At 48.1% G+C, this 16623-nt stretch overlaps 1 protein-coding gene across 8 annotated transcripts in view; it reads right to left on the reverse strand.

Annotated features, from left to right (window-relative positions):
* Nucleotides 1-579: 579 nt before the first annotated feature.
* Nucleotides 580-16623, reverse strand: part of MARCHF8 (membrane associated ring-CH-type finger 8) — a 135537-nt gene continuing 119493 nt past the window's right edge. For 6 of the 8 annotated variants that reach the window (XM_059169601.1, XM_059169597.1, XM_059169600.1 and 3 more), the window contains 5 exons: nucleotides 10186-10268; nucleotides 9100-9939; nucleotides 7493-7673; nucleotides 4873-5020; nucleotides 580-4448 (listed from right to left, as the gene is read on the reverse strand). In XM_059169601.1, coding sequence (XP_059025584.1) covers nucleotides 4144-4448; nucleotides 4873-5020; nucleotides 7493-7673; nucleotides 9100-9939; nucleotides 10186-10268 — 1557 coding nt within the window. In that variant the 3' untranslated portion in view covers nucleotides 580-4143. Of the gene's footprint in view, nucleotides 4449-4872; nucleotides 5021-7492; nucleotides 7674-9099; nucleotides 9940-10185; nucleotides 10269-12709; nucleotides 14192-16623 lie in introns of those variants that run through there. The other 2 variants (XM_059169602.1, XM_059169605.1) reach the window with 2 other exon arrangements.

Consider the following 16623-nt stretch of genomic DNA (forward strand, 5'->3'; position numbering starts at 1 on the left):
TTGGGCACACAGATAAAGGCAGGTGCCTGCCCTCGGCACACACAGCCCTGTCAACGGTTTTCAGTCTCAAGGCAGAAGGACCTATGACACCACCATGACTCAGGGAGGCCCCATCAGAGACTGGGAGATACAGCCAGGCTGAGCTATGGCCAGAACCTCCCTGATTCTCCTTACTGAGGCGCTGGCTCAGTAAGTTTTCCAACAGACAAGGGGAATTGGGCAATAATCACCTGCTCCATGGTCCCATCGCCAGACACACCCTGAACTTGAATCTGGCTTCTCGCAGGGCACAGAGTCCAAGTAGAGCCTGGATGTTTGAAGCAAGCACAGCTGTGTGAGCTACTTCTGTCTTCACTCCCGTGCCCGCACACTCTCTGGAACCCAACCCCTCCCCACCAACCAACCACCAGTGTCTGGGGGAGCCATCCCCCCTGCCTAGGAAAACAGATACCTCCAGAGGTTGCATGATTTTCTTCCCCAACGTGCAAGTCAGAGGACCAGGGAAAGGGGAGTGAGAACCACTGCAATGCCCGCCGACGTTCCCAGCCTTCTTGCAGGAAAACACTTGCATGGCAAAAATCCCTTTGTAAAGAGATGCTTTATTGCTGCAATTAGACCCCCATGTATAACACAAACAAGCCCCCTAGAGAATGATTCAAGTAATACTGAGAAACAGTGAACATACACAAAAGGATACAAAACCAGACATTCAGATAACTAGAAACTTCACAAGTTAAGAAAATCTTCCAATGTGAAGTGTCTTTTAGAAACTACACCACACATGCCAGTGTAAATTTGGTTTTTATTAACAATCAGCTTTCTATAAACATTGCCTGTAAATAGGTGAAGAGCTGCACAACTTAATTATGTCCAAAACAAAGATAAATGCTTTTACTTCCCTATGTTCCCATCCTTCCTTGGGCTGGAGAGGGAAGCTGCATATTTCAAATCAGATTCAAAAGGGAAAGTATTCAGAAAGTGTCTTTGCTTCGGGCCAAATGCACAGCATCACGGCTCCTGGCCCTGTGGGTTCCCAGGGCCCCTCCAGCCCTGCAGCCAACCCACCGGGCAGCAGCAGCAGCCCCAGCTGTGCAGGCCCTACCTGAGGCTCTGGAACTGGCCCACTGCCTGTGGCCTGCATGTCTGCAATCAGGTGGGGCACACCAGCAAGGCTGAAGAGCAGACCCATAAGACTGAAAAGAGTGGAATGAGGCAGAAAAGGAGGAGATGGAAGAGGCCTTTGATAGTTTCTAGAATTTCTTAAAATCCACTCTGGCGCAAAAACTAAGTTCCTGCTGGCAGCCAAAGTTGGAAGTGCTCAGGCCAACTTTTGAGGGAACAGAGGCCAAATCAGAGAGGGCTGACTGGCAACACCCAGGAAGCCACTTCCTTCTCCTCCTGGCCTGGCCCCCCAAGTACCAGCCTCCAGGCCCTGAGACCACCAGCTCATCCCACATTTCTGGTTCAGCCAACTGTTGTCTGCCCACCAAAGCCACGTGCAGAATAAGGGGAAACTGGGGAATAAATACCCCCCCCCCCAAAAAAAAACTCGAAGGCAAGGTGCTACGACTAAAGGAACCCCCGGCAGATCCGCTGCGCCCACTAGATGGCAGCAGAGCACCACCTTTCCAGAGCTTGGGCCTCCAGGGTCCACCTCTGGGGGTTAGTGATTAGAGCAGAGACTGAGAATGGAGTCAGAGGTGCTCAACTAGAACCTACGAGAAAAGAAAAAGGCAAGGGAGCATGTGTGTGCCATCCCAGGCGAGGAAAGAAAGATGTGGGATGGACCGTCCCCAGGCAGAAGGCTTTTTTTTAGGACCTTGGTGGAGGTGATAAGATGGTATTAGGCCTTCCTGAAAAGAAGTGAGGGTTTCACATGAGAATTTGGTCAGGCACGGGAGCAACACAGCAGTCATGGGTTATAAAGGCACCTCTGCCATAGTGGGTGCCAGCCATGACAGGTGGGCTGCCCAGAGGCTGTCCCTACCTAAGCACACTTTCCTCTCTGCGAGAAATCTAGTGACTTTCAAGTTCAGTGCAAGGGGTTCCATCAGGGACAGGAGAAGGAATCCCACTTAAAAATCAATCCCAGTCTTCACAGGACTGCTCATCTGCTGTAAGAGGGCAGGGACAAGGGGCCTTCCCTGGGCAGCTCCTAAGGGGCACAGGTAGGGCCAGCCCAGGACTCAGCTCCCCTGAGTGGAGATACTGTGTAGCTACCGGCCATCCCCAGGCTGAGACGGGGTGTGGGTAATTGCACTTTGGGGCACAGTGAACACGGGCACGGACTGGACGCGGCCTGGGAGGCGGAGAGAGCGAGCAGGCTGACCTATTTTTCAGGGGATGGCCAGAGGAAGGCCACAATGGGGCAGCTCCTTAGACCAGGGTCCGTGATGCCAACAAATGACACACAGGATGGGAAGAGAGGCAGGACAAAGCTACCCTCCCCCAGAGCTTAGTTGCACTTCAGCCTCCTCCAGGCTTTCAAAACAAACCAGAGCACTTCCACTCTGAAAGGCAAAGGGATCGTCTTGTGTTTGCTTCATCCTCTTAGCAGGACAGCAGAGTCAGCTAAGGTTCAGGGGACTGAGGGCAGGGCCCCCGGGCACTCTTCCCCTCAGAGGAGGCTTACACATGCAGAGTCGCCCGGAGAGTAAGTACCCGGGCACGCTTGTGTTACACTGCAGACCCTCCTGGCCTGTTTTCCTGGAGTTGACTCCTATTTTCCTGGTGAAGTGAAACTCATTTTTTAAAAACAGAATTTTAAGCAGACTTTTTAAAGGGACAAAGGCCATTTGATGGTAGTGATTTTGGTTTTGTCTTATGAAAATGGTACAGGAAATAATCCCTGACGACAGAACGAACTGATCACAAGAATCCTCTCTGTGCAGTCCAGTTAAGGCGATAAATAGGTAGAGGTATGGCTGGGGGCAGTGACCATGGGCCAATGGCAGTTTGCTGCTCACTCCTGGCCTTCGTCCCAGAGCCAGCCCGTCTGTCTCTCTGCCTGGGCCAGCGATCCACAGAACCTCCCCCGAAGCAGAAGCCGTCCAAGGTGGCAGGCACCCAAGGAGCACCCCCTGGGGCCATGCCCCAGACCAGGGCAGTGCACACTTACTCATTCAGTGAAGTCTCACAAACTGGAGAGGTTTGTCTGGAAAGGAGTCGTTTCTAAATATTCAGTTTTGTTCTAATTACTCACTTGCTTCCTTTTGTTTAGATCTCACAAAACCTTCTTTTTCAAAGTTGACCAAAAAGAAATGTTTGGGGAAGGCCAGTGACATAAACACTTGTCATAAAATAGGCTTGAAACCACAAGAATTAGGCTCAAATTGCCATGCGGCATCCACTAATTCCCATGAAATGTCAGGAAAAAGCCTCCGATCTGTTTGTCCTTGCTTTAGAGCCACAAGTCCCTTTTATGGACACAGAGTAGATGTCAGTTTTCTTAGAATATATAAGGCAAAGAGGGTTTTAGATCTATTATTATAATGTAAAAGAGATAATGAAAGGAAGGCTTCTAAATGAGATGTTCTTTTAAATGTCAATCCCACTGGGCACACATATTACAAAATAAAGATTCTCTTTTTGTAAAGTGCTGTTTGCTTAGTGAATCACTCGCCACCATGCAGAGAGCACTATAACCCCATCTGCTCAGGAAAACGGTCAGTGGCAGCCCTGGCAGAGGTGCTCAGCTCCCCACGCTCTTCTCAGGGAGGAGGGAAATCCTCTCATCATGGCTAGACATTCCCAAACACTCTGTGCCCGGGTAGGGACTGCTGCCAACCGGGAGAGGCCAGGCTTCGAGGCCAGGGTGCCACCCTGCTCCTGCTCTTCCCTTGGGTTTGGCATTTTATTCTCTCATTCTGCTCATGGGCCAGAACAGCCAGCAACCCATCATAGAGCATCACAGGGACCTCCCTTCCCATGCAAATGCTGGCAGAAGTGGAACCCGGCCATGCACAGCCAACGTGAGGGCTTTCCAGAAGATTCACTAAGGAGGGTTTAGAAAAAGAGAAGCCATTAAAACAGTCACCTGCCCGGTCTATGCTATTAAAGGACATAAGAAAAGGTACACAATTGGCAGTAAACAATTTCCTTCAGCTTTTCTTTGATGCCTAGGAAAACTACTCCTCCACAAAATCAGACATGAACGATTTCTGTTCCAGTGTCTTCAGGTTCTGTCCAACAAGAAGAGTTTGTGTCAGAATGACAGATTCCACGTCCATCTTTATTTTCAAAGTTGGCTTCTGCTAGCGCAGACTTTTCAAAAATATTCTTTTTGCTTGTTTCTGGACAGTTCTGAACATAGATTACTCTGTTATAAGCCTTGAGTCTCTTCCATAATTGCACGTACACTTTGCACTGAACGTACATAAAAAGAAGTCCGCCGGTAAAGCCGATGGCCACAACCACCAGTTTAGTCCAAAAGGGCCACTCTAGGATTCCTGAAAGGGGAAAAACCTGGTTAGCCTATCCACAGACCTAATTTAAGACCTGAAATAAATAAAACACAACTTCTGACCTTCACATAACCAATGGAATCTTTACTCATCAAATCCTGTTTCATCTTAAGTGGGGAGGCAGAGGGTGTCCATTCTCTTATCCTGCTGCTCTTCCAGGAGACTCTCTCTTTCTCTTCTCCCTGATTGATCTCTTCTGACTGGGTTTTTAAAGAAGTGCTCACCACAGCAAGAGAAACATCCAAAAAGGATGCTTGGTGCCTCTTAACTGATGCCCCCACTCCAGAATTCCAGATATTTGAAGCCTGACTTAAAAACCGATCTGGAACGATGCCCCAATCTTAGAACCCCTGTGTGTTATCCAGGATGTCTACGCTGCCCTCATCTTTCACCCTGAGCACATACATACCTGTTGCCTGTCCGTGTTTGATCTCCTCGGTGGTACGGTCAATGAGCACATACAAGGACCAGACCACGCAGGTGATGGCGATGACATGGAACGTCACCGAGCACATGATCTTCCTGCGCTCACTGGCCGTCATCTGCAACCTCTCCCACTGGAAAGACCACACACAGAGCATGAGGTGCAGGACCCCAATGGAAAGGGCAACAATGGGGGTGAGAGCATTGTAGATGGGTAAGATTGGCTTTCTTGCCCCTCCCCTTTCCCCAGACTTCATGAATTTTCCCAAATACCAAATGTAATTCTCCTTAAACCAACCAGGTACCAGGCACTGGTATTCTGTCGACAGCCAACTTTTCATGCAATGAAAAGAAGCTGGGATCAAGATGAGCTATGAACCATAACCAGGTATCAATCCTCCTGTCTGCTTATTCTTGCAGGCAGACAGCCCATGGCTAGCTGAAGGCCTCTATGGTTTCAATCCTGATGAAAACAGCATGTTGGCCCCTGACCCAGGTGGCACACACGAGACCTCCCTGCCTCGCTGACTGGTGTGGGCAAGGGGAGGAGGGCTGATGACACCACGACACACTAGCAGATGGGTCATACTACATCGTGAAGGTGATGGCGGGAGGCGCTCACTCTTTGGTCTGAAAGACCCCTCTCCCAGATAGACCCCTCCCCTAGTAGATAGATAGGATAACTAACTGCTTGTTTGCTTTTCTGTAAACCGCTGGCTTTTAGGTATGAAATTAGGTTAGGTTATCAATTGTGTGAATTGTTCTCTTACCTTTCTCTAGCCGCGTGGCTCATAGAAATAATAGAGACGCCATGATGGCACTCCTCCCTTCCCCCTTCTTGCTCCCATTCCCCACCTCTCCTTTCGCGTGGCTCACTCCCCCCTCCCCGCCGCTCTCTTCGCGCGCGCGGGTTCCTGGAGCCAACCCGCAAACTCCAAGTTTGCCTTTTTCAAAAGTTCAAACTGTCCACCAATCAATTGCGCCCCACCCAAAACTCGTTTGTACTTTCCTATAAAAGACCCTGCTTCACTCCGGTCGGGGTGCTCGGTTAGCTGGAGCTGCCGACCACCCGCCGGTACCTGCGCGACAATAAACCTCTTGCTGTTTGCATCCAGTGGCAGTGTTGGATTCTTGGGTAAGGGGATCCGCGGGTCTTTCAGGTCCTTTGCTACTTTGGCAGCAACAGCTTGAAACCAATGCTAAGAGTTCCTGGTATAAGCAGGCTCTGCCAGTCCCATCTCCTCTAGGAGCTCATTAACTTACTCCAAAGAGCCAGATTTTCTTTTTCATTTACTGCTTTCCAAATCAGAAGAAAACACATAAGGGTAGAGAAAAAGAACAAAGTGTGAACACTCTACATATCCTTGGCCAGCCCTAGTCATTGCATCTTTCCAGAGAGATCTGTGCAGGACAAGCTGAGAACAGAGTCTCATGGATTATCTACATCGGTCAAAGTGCTACAGGCCCATTTGAGAGGCCAGCGCAGAGTAGGTACCCAATAAATCACATGGTCTCCATGGGGCAAAACATTCTTCAAGTAGTTTACATCTGCCTTCTCCAACAGCGTGAATGCTTTCTGCTATGGTTTTATATAGTATCTTCTTTTGGCTTTCCTCCTCAAATCCCTCCTGCTCCCTGATCTCCTACTATTTCCTAAGATACACTCAGTCCAAGCCTTCCACACTGCCCCGCAATGCTCACACACACTGTTTTGGTGTATGCTTCTCTACACAACCGGACCTCTCTAAACTCCTTTCACTTAACTCCAAATCCTACTGATCCTTCAGAAACGGCTTTAACACCCAAACATTCTGTGACACAACCACCATTCCACCTCCCCAAGGCTCCAGCCTATAGCCTGTACTTCCTCCTCTGAATGTCTGACATGCTCTGTGCCACTTAATCTAGCCTTCACTTGGCTATGTCATGTGTTGTGATTTGACTGTGTGACTGTCCTTGAATACACATTCCAAAATCCTGAGATAAGAACAAGTCTTACTCTTCCAAATAAAACCTCACGTGCTGGGCATATAAACAAACACATTAAACCATTTTCACAGGAGGCACAAGTCAAACGAGGCTCCGTGCAGAGGGAGCCATGACATGGGGCCCAGAGAGAGTCGCGTTGCCCCTAAGGCCTGCGGTTCCTTTCTTTTCCCACCCACCCTCCCCTTACTGACTGGCAAATACTTATCACAGGTACCGAACAAGTAACTATGTGCTCTGCACAGAAGAGAGATACTAATGTTTAGTAATATACAGTCCTAATCAGAGACAAGACACGAACAGTTAATACATATAAAATTAAATGCTAAGATGTCACAAAACAGTCTGTGATCAACGGCCACATGACTGACACAGACAAGAAAGCAGTCTTAGTTTGACGGAAAAACACCTTAGGACCGAAGGGTTAGAAAGAGCTTCTTCCCAAGAGGAAGGAGCAGGAAAGAAGACCTGGAAAGGATGACGCCCGTAGCAGGAATGCACGCGCCAGCACCCACTTCCGACAGAGGAGTCCAAGGCTTCGCCTCCGCCGAGGTGCTGACTCTGCCCGGGCCCTCATTTCAGTGAGGCAAGGGCACTTCCAAAGGTGTCCTGCCGTGTACCTTTCTCAGAGGCTTCAGCTTGACCTCCATGATGAACTCGTACTTGCAGAGCTCACAGCAGCGCGTGTCCGAGCTCTTGATCCACTGCTGCAGGCACGTCTGATGCACGAAGTGCAGGCTCCCCGTGCAGCGGCAGGGGGTGATCAGAGGGCTCTCGTCGTCCCCCTCACAGTGGCAGATCCTGCGGGGAGAGGAGAGCCAGGCGTTACCAGGAGACCCGCGTGCCAGAGAAGAGGACGCTCCAGGGGAGGGTTGGTCCCCTAGTGAAAACTTTCAACAACAAACATCACAGGACCACAGGCACAAAACACACAAACACGGATGTGGACAGTGACTACAAACTAGAAACTTCTAGCTTACCGCACCAATATGGAAAGTCTGGATGGCATTTGACATCAGAGAGGGAAAAACAATATAAAAAATGACAAAGCAGTCATTTTTGGTAAGATTTAAGAACTTCACCGAAAGCCAAATTTAAGGCAACATGGAAGCATCCTTCACAACATGTTAAAACAATTAGAAGAAAAATTTCCATGTAAAAGGGAACCAGCACTCTACTTTCCAAAAATACCAATGACTTAAATAGATGATGAATTTGTTTTTTGGCGGTAATCACAGACGTCACCTTCGCACACCACACTACACGTCTCCGGCCTCCCACAGACAGTACACAGCAAAAACACAGGACCTCTCCTGGACCTATAAACCCCATTAGAAGGTGCCATTTCTTTTTTGAAGACACAAGAATTTAAAATCATTTTTGAGGACGTGAGAATTTTAAATCATTCATGATTTCTAAGAGTGCATGCAAGAGGACATAGCACTAACCTCAAGGAACTTAAGAGACTTTTGAGACACAGAAGGGTCTGTTCCAGCTGCTGAAGAACAGGTAGGGATAGGTGGCCTGACAGGAGCTGGGCCCCAGCCATGGCCATGCTCGCAGCTCTCTGTTTCTGTGAGAGGAGTTTCTGATCCAACTGTTAGAAATGGTTAACAGCTGGCCCGGAAGGGGCGCCCAAGGAAAGGTTGGAAGAGGGAAAGCATGAGCGTGGTGACCAAAAGCAGATTCTTAAAGATTCTAGAGGCCAGACAAGGATGCGGCACACAGGAAGACAAAGGTGGGAAGTGGAAGCAGGACCCAGGCAGAGGTGGCCACATCCGAGTTAAAAAGAAGGAAGGAAGGTACTGCAGAAGGCTGGCCTCTTCCCATTCACACTGTGTCGCAATTGGAACAAAGGGTAAAAATGAGGTTGGAAGGGGCAGCCAGTGCTTAACAACTAGATCCTCGAGCTGGCAAACTGGAAATAACTATTTTCTCTCTTCCTTAAGCAAAGTCTACTTATTTTTGGTTGAGAAGAGTCAGCTTGGCCTTTAATATGTGTAGCTTCTTCCTCTTTTGTCATCTGTGAAACTATTTGGGACCCAGCTCATAAAAATTTGTCAAATGACACCAATACTCCACTCTTCTGGAGGAAGCTAGCAACCCACAATCGTCTACCTACCGCCCATAACTTCATTTTCCTGAAACTTCACATATTAAAGCAAGATGAGGCCACCGAGGTATGGGGAGCAGAGCTGGCCAGAACACTGGTTCTTGGCAAACCAACCTGCAGGCATCCCCTGACGTGGACACAGGAGAGATGGGGGGGCATTTTTCAGAGGGGGGAGAAGGACAATCCAGGTCACTGTCCTTCTCCACTGAGCAGAGGGGCGCCCGCAGGACCTTGCTCTTCCATTTTGCAGATGTGCTGTCCTCAAAGACATCGTCGTCTCCCATTTCATCAGAGTAGAAGCCCGTGCTCCCTGCCAGCCCGCTAGAGGACTTGGTGGTGTGCAGGTGGGCGGCACAGCTCTCCAGCTCCTGGAACCTGTGCAGGCTGCTGGCACTCGAGCCGTGTGAGAGCGAGAACAGGTACTGGAGCAGTCGCCGGCCCCGGGACACAGCATCGCCATCCGCTTTCTCTTCCAAAAGAGGGACATGCATGCCCCCCTTGCCAGCGTCCACCTCTGAGGCAGTTGACCGATGGGCAGAAAGGGAGGAAACACAAGAATGTTTGGAATTGCCAAGAGGTTTGTGATGCAGTGCTCTTTTTTCCTTCTGATGGAACCTATTAATTCTCAGACCCGGATCTGGAGGGAGGATCAATTTCCCTTCGGAGCAAGTTCTCTCCACGTAGTCAAAACTTTCCACAGTATCCTGGGCCTTCTCACCCACATCGTTTAGGGATTTTGAGAACTTTAGCGTTCTTCTGGCTTTGGTATTGTCAGCAGGCTTCAAGGCCTGGGCCCATTCGGAACCACAGGAATTTCTCTTAGACAATGTGTCTTTACAGATAACTGTCACAGTGAGCCCTTGTGTCAGAGAACTCGGGCCTGGAGGAGCTTTCAAGACAACAGCAGACTGCACGGGACTGTGGTGACAACACTCAGAACACACTGCCCTGGAACTGCATGCAGAGAACAGTGGAATAAAAGCACAGAAAGTAAAAACAATCTTAAAGGAGAACAGACATCGAAGGGAAGAAATGAGACTTGGGTGGGAACCTGGGGAGCAAACAGCACAGAAAACTGAGCCAACTGTTTACAGCAAAGGTATACTGACCGAGCAAATGGAAAATCGAGAACCTGCAGACACTAATGCTTATTTCCGGGATGTCACATGAACCACTCCAGCATGTGAAGCAGAGTGTTACCTGCAGATGTCCTGATTGGACGGCGTGACAGAAGAGCGAGGGAAGGTGGACACCGGAGCCGACGCCAACGAAGAACCCCCAGCCTGCAACGACACACCCCCGGTCAATTTCAGAGGAAAGAGCAAAGGGGACGGTGAACACCACCTCCTTCTGCAGGGCAATGGACAGAGAATCTAAGAACACCTGCTATTTCCAACTGCTTGCTGAGTAATACATATTTAAGGTCCTGATGTGCGGAGGTGAGACAAATCAAACAGGACTCTTTTGTTCTGTGTGGGTTAAAGCGTAGCCAAGAACTATCTGAGACTCTAAAGTGGCAACACCAACCTCCTGCAGATTCAGTGATCCTTATTTACTGAGCATCTAAATTTAATTAGTTCATACATAGTCAAGATATCAAGTACTAGACAGGGGGGCGATATCTGGCTGGCTCAGTCGGAAGAGCGTGCAACTCTTGATCTCAGGGTCAGGTCCTCTAAGTTCAAGCCCCACACCGGAAGCCTACAAGAAGCAAAGAAGGAAGGAAGGAAGGGGAAGGGGAAGGGAAGGGAAAGGAGGAAGGAAGAAAGGAGGAAACCAAGTACGAGACGGTATGTGCAAATGCAAAAGAAATACGAGGGGCCATCCCTGCCAGCGCTTACCTTCCCCACCTGGCACTCTTTAACCTGGTTCCGGGGGTAATCCTAATCAGGGTGGCTGGTTACTACTACTACTCACCTCACACTGGGTCCAGGAAACCTTGCTACCCACCGGATCTCTTTACACAGAAGGGAAACTAGTTGATCACAGGGCCATCAATCCGTACGTAACTCAACCTGGGGCCCAGGATGGGGGTGAGCACAGAAGGTTCCCCAGAGTTCTAATCATGGGATTGGGAGTTAAGAAAAAGAACCAAGAAAATTTAAATTTGAAAGAATGTGTCACGACCTAGAGCAAGGGCCCTGAGGGTTGATAAACAAGCCAAAATGAGAAAGGAGCTCTAGGAGGGTGAAGGAGCACCACAGTGGAAAGAAACAGGAAGAGTGTACCTGAGCCTCCCTCTGCAGACTCCTTGCTAATAAGCCTTCTCTAGAGCACATTCCTGAGTTCCCACGGCCCTCGGAGCACCCTGTGCATTCACATAAATGCATTCCTCCCTCCTAACACAGTCAGCCTATCTGCCCCATACAACGTGAACAGCCGCATGAAATCAGTACTAAGAGCAAGCCCACATTACCTCCCTACCTTCCCCACCCTACCTTCCCCAGGCCTCCCCAAGTGGCCTTCGGCCTTTCTCCTTCATTCGAAGGAGCTCCACAATTCCCCCGCTGAGGAAAACACCCCAGTCTCACTAAGCGCCATCCCCCAGGGCCACACCCTCATCCTGGCACTGAAGCTACAGGACCCCTGCCATGGACCAGCCACCAAGCCAGCAGCACCACTGTCCAGAAGCTCTCTCCATCGGCCCTCCCCAGTAAATGCACCCACGTCGGGAAAGAGCCAGGCCTGGCAGTCAGATTGAGGGCTTCAGTGGACCACTCTTCCCGTTCCCCAGCAGAAGAACTAAACATCACTTTAAATCCAGCTCAACCTGAAACTTGGCCCAAGAAGTTACATGATATCACACTGCATGTGTGTGCTAAAACCATGCAGTAGTACTCAACTAGCACAGCTGCTGAGTCACCAAAGAACCTACATGTTCTAACTGAATGTGGAAAATATTCAGTGTCCTGGGAGGAGGCAGGTCTCAGATGGGAAGCTGAAATCAAAAGAAAATGGCTTCTCACTCCTGTCCTGAGTTCAAGTGACCCAGGTCAAAAAGGGAAGTCTGGGATTGTGAGAACATCATCACGGGCCCCAAAACAAGGGAGTGCTTAGAGGCAGGAGGGAAGAGCCTCAGGGCAGAACAAAGCCTGCACTGAGGAAGCAGGGAGATGATCCACACCCACAGCAGGAGCTGGGATCACTTCCCCATGGATTCCATGTCTCAGGTGGACCCCTGGGAACCCGCACAGTCACCTGTGTACTTGCAGCAAAGCATCATGCCTGTGAATTGGTGGCAGCAGTCCTAAGTCCATGATCTGCTTATTCAGGAAAAAGGAATAGTCTCAGCATCCTCTCTCTGTGTCCCCGTCCTCATTTCATGCTATCTAATCCCACAAAAATACCACGAGACACCTTCAACAGGTAATGTCCAAGCCTCAACAAGCCTCCCAGTTATAGAGAAAAATTTTCTCTTCTCATTAGATCACGAGGTTTCAAGAAAATTTTAAAAATCTATTTTCTGTTGTTTGATATAAACACAAACCAACAAGGGCACCTGGGTGTCTCAGTAAAGCATCTGCCTTCAGCTCAGGTCATGATCCCAGGGTCCTGGGATCAAATTCCACATGGGGCTCCCTGCTTAGCAGGGAGTCTGCATCTCCTTCTACCCCTCCCCCCCGCTCATATCTCTCTCTCTCTCTCTCCCATTATCTCAATAAATGAAATCTTTATAAATAAATAAATGCAGACAGACAGACACACAAACCAAGAAATTTCTTACCCTGGCAGACTCCTTCTCCAATAAGAATGAGAAAACAAGCAAGATTTGTGGGGCCATCACAGATCTCATAAGAGGCTCCTGCTGTTTCCAGTTAAAGAGGAGCCCATGTTGAAGTTCAGAACCAGTCTACATGTCAAATGATCACCAAAGCACAGCATGAACAATTTTAAAGAGCTTAACTTGCTGCTGGTACCAAGTTGAGTAAAATCTATCAACCTACCGATGAGGATTTAAAAGACTGGATTGATCGTTAACAGCAAGAACAAAATGTAGCCTAGATATACAGTTCAAATACAGTGCCAGGGTCCAACTGGGGAGGTCAAGATAGGTCAGGGAACACTAGGCCCCTCTCAGAGGCCTGAAGCACTAAACAGCTCTCCCGCTCATCCTGAGGAGAGCAGCCGGGTGGCATGGGGGAGGCTATGAGTCAGCAGGTAGTTGCCTTAAGCAGTCTGCCTTAAGGGAAAAGGAGAGAACCCTCTCTCTTCTACAAGATCAGATCACACAGGAATGTTGCTGATAAAAGTAAGTGTAAATGTTCATAATGAGAACATTCCCATGTGTCGAAAGAACTAAAGCCCTGTGTTCCAGAAGCTCTTCGTTGGTTCTCAAACAAGAGATTTTCTGGTCCTGTAAAGGAATGTAAAGCAATCTCAATACAAAAAAATTTTCGTAAAAATCCCCTCTTCTTAAGATGTCGTAATCAATTATGCAAACAAACCTCTGGATTGCATCTAGGCCTAAACCCAGTTGATTGTATTTCTTAGGAATGACAATTTTAGACAATCGTCAGTACTCAAGTCACTTGAGGGTCGTCCTTCCTATCAGACTCATTGTTTTAAATTCTTTTACTAATGCTGCCAAAAACAACCAAAGGAAAACTTTCCATATAGCTTTAGTAGAAGCTGGCATTTCCTTTTGCGAGAGCTTGCTGCCACAGAACGGGCTATCATGACAGACTCATGAAGTAATTTCTCCGTTCATGCCGGGAACTTAACAATTTCACATCAGAGGGACTTTCTCACTGCAGGACACCAGCCGGACCTTCTCCAGCTCTCTTCTTGCATCATGTCCTTTCCCTGCTCCTTCCAGTAGGTTACTTCCCAACCTCCCTCTCTCTACCAACCGTTCCCTCCTTCTCTGCTGTAAACCCTCAGTGGGTCTTCTTTTCCTTTACTGACAAAGCTACTTTTAAACATCTGGGGCTCAGGCCCCCAACAAAAGTGAATTCACCCATCTGATTTACATCAACAGGTATCGGGGCCACAAGAAATGGTCTGGTTGGGTTCATTTGCTTTTAAGCCAGGTGCAGTTTGAAGAGCGACTGGATAAGGAGGGTAAGAGATAAGTGGGGCTCCTGTTTACAAGTAACCTCAAACTCAACAGAAAAAATGGGAAAGGAAAAGGATTTCCCAATTCAGATGGCTCTCCAAACATAAGATGCTTAGCCTCTCTTACAATGAGAACTACAAATTAAAACTACAATGAGATATACCATCAGCAACAACAAGAAAAAAGCCTGTTTTTTTCTTTTTATATCACCTGATACCTGTGTTGGCAAAATGTGGGAAAACATCCATCCTTCTACACTACTGGTGTGAAAGCAAACTGCTCAATTCCATAAGATGGCAATCTGGCAATTACTAAACTACAAATGCACATTCACTTTGCCCTGGCAACTCTTCTTTCAGAATTCATCCTCACACATATGCACAAACAGGTTTGCTCAGAAAGCACTGTTTGGGGGAGCAATCGCCTGGCATAACCCCAGTGCCCGTGGGCCCAGAGCTGACTGAGTCAATACACTGAGAGAAAGGAACACGAGGTGGTCATACAGCGAAGCAGTATGTTCTGCCCAGTGCTGGGGACACAGAGGGACAGGCAGAGGGGACAGCCATGCCCTGGGTGCTGGCCCATGCAAACTACTCATCAACAGAAGGGTACACACTGCAAGGCTCCTAACAGCGGTTTCCTCTGAAACGTGGAAGGAGACCAGGGCCCCTGGGCATGAGGAACAAGGACTTCAGTGGAGATCCTTCCCAACCATTACACCCTTTTTACCATGAACACATATTTCCTAACCACAAATTCATTATTTAAATAACATGTGATCAAAAGTTTAAGAAGTACAATAAAACTACAGAAGCATAGCCAACTGTACTGATTTTCCAACTCTGGAAAAGCCAGTGAACAAACTGAGTTAGTGAGTCATGAGCTACAATTTTTAAAAATGAAATAAAATAGAAGATGTCAGAATGCATCTGACATCCTAAGGATTAAGTCTCCTGGAGGAATTTGTTTTTCTTTCAGTTGTGTTTCTGAGTAAATGGAGTTTCAATGTAAAAAATGTTTTGTACTAACAATCATGGTCAAAATAATTTGGAAGTCACTACACTATTCTATTTCTACAAATACAAAACACCAAAAGAAGAAGAAGAAGAAGATGGCACAGTCTAGAGAGCAGGCGGCACCGCCGGCAGAGGTTTCAGAGGTGGGAGCTCTGGCTGTGCCCGAGAGGGAAGGCCTTTCCTCCACAAGGACAGCATTTCCACCCAGATGACATTTCTAACGCTGGCTAACAAAGTGCCACCCACTTAGTGGCTTAAAATCACACCAACACTGAATCAGACACATAGTGTGATGGGGTCCTCTGCTCAGGGTCTCCCTCCGTTCTGGAGGCTCTGGGGAAGAACACACTTCCACATTCATTCAGCTCGGCGGCAGGATGTGGTACCCTGCAGGACGTCAGTCAGGAGCCACCTGCCTTCCCCATGGATCCCTCCTCATTCACAGGTCCACTCTTACTTCTGGTCTCTCATGTCCTTTTCTAACAGCAGCCAGAGAAAGTGCTCTGCTTTTAAGAGCTCAAGGGATTCCATTCATTACAACACAATATCCTGGGAATGACGCCTCATCACATACAGGCGTCACATAGGCACAGGGTCTGGGTGTCGGGGTGGGGCATTTTAGAAGCAGTGCTTACCAGGCTACCTGACACTCCCTCACTGCTCAGTACTTCCTAAACACTGCTGCCGTCCTCGCGCCCTCCCAAACTGGGAGATAATCATCTGGTCCTTATTGCCAGCTCAGCAGGCCTGCCTTCATATAAATAGAGCCAAATAAAGTCTAACTTGGTGTTTAGACACTGCAATACAAACTGCTGACTGCATTTCAGCAAACTTGCCGCTTAGTACAGAAGTTGCTCTGTGAAAACAAATGCTTCCTTATAAACAGAGCCCCTGGTTTCTATAAATACCCAGTTGTATTCAACTTCGAAAATGAGCTACAATTGAAGGAGAGGCCAGTTCTATGGCTGCTCTGATAAACACATGTTGACTCTTGATGAAGGGCTGTGCCAAGAACAAGCTTTCACAATGGCAGTTAACTAAAACTGACCATTAAGAAAGTAAATATAGAATATATACAATATAGGATTCATGGAGGAGAGTGTACAATAAAACTACTGAATCCTCAAATGAGTTCCATTATAAATGGCTCTCCTTATTGCCTAGCAAGTAGTGCTAACATTGAACTCTGTTCTATGGTGGCCTTTTAGAGACACAATCACAGGAATAATAATACATCCCCAGCACAACGAGGGCCACATATCACAGCACTGTTAGAGGCAAAGCAACAACTGAAGGGACTTTCTCATGGCTCATCTTCCAAAGTAGGCTTTCAGCTATTGCTGGGAACATTACAATGATAGCTGGTTTTCAATAAATTACATTGAAGGCAATGATTTCTGAGCAAAGATAGCTTCACATTCCCAGAAAATACAAGTGTAACCATAAAAAGATCCAAAATCATGGTGTTGGGTCACCCAGCACTGCACACCCCCTCGCTCTTCCTAGGGATGCTCCATGCCCCATCCAGTAGGACCAGCCGCTCCTTAGATTTCTCTTCAAAAGGGG

The sequence above is a fragment of the Mustela lutreola genome, chromosome 4, assembly GCF_030435805.1.
Source record: "Mustela lutreola isolate mMusLut2 chromosome 4, mMusLut2.pri, whole genome shotgun sequence".
In the NCBI taxonomy this organism is placed as follows: domain Eukaryota; kingdom Metazoa; phylum Chordata; class Mammalia; order Carnivora; family Mustelidae; genus Mustela; species Mustela lutreola.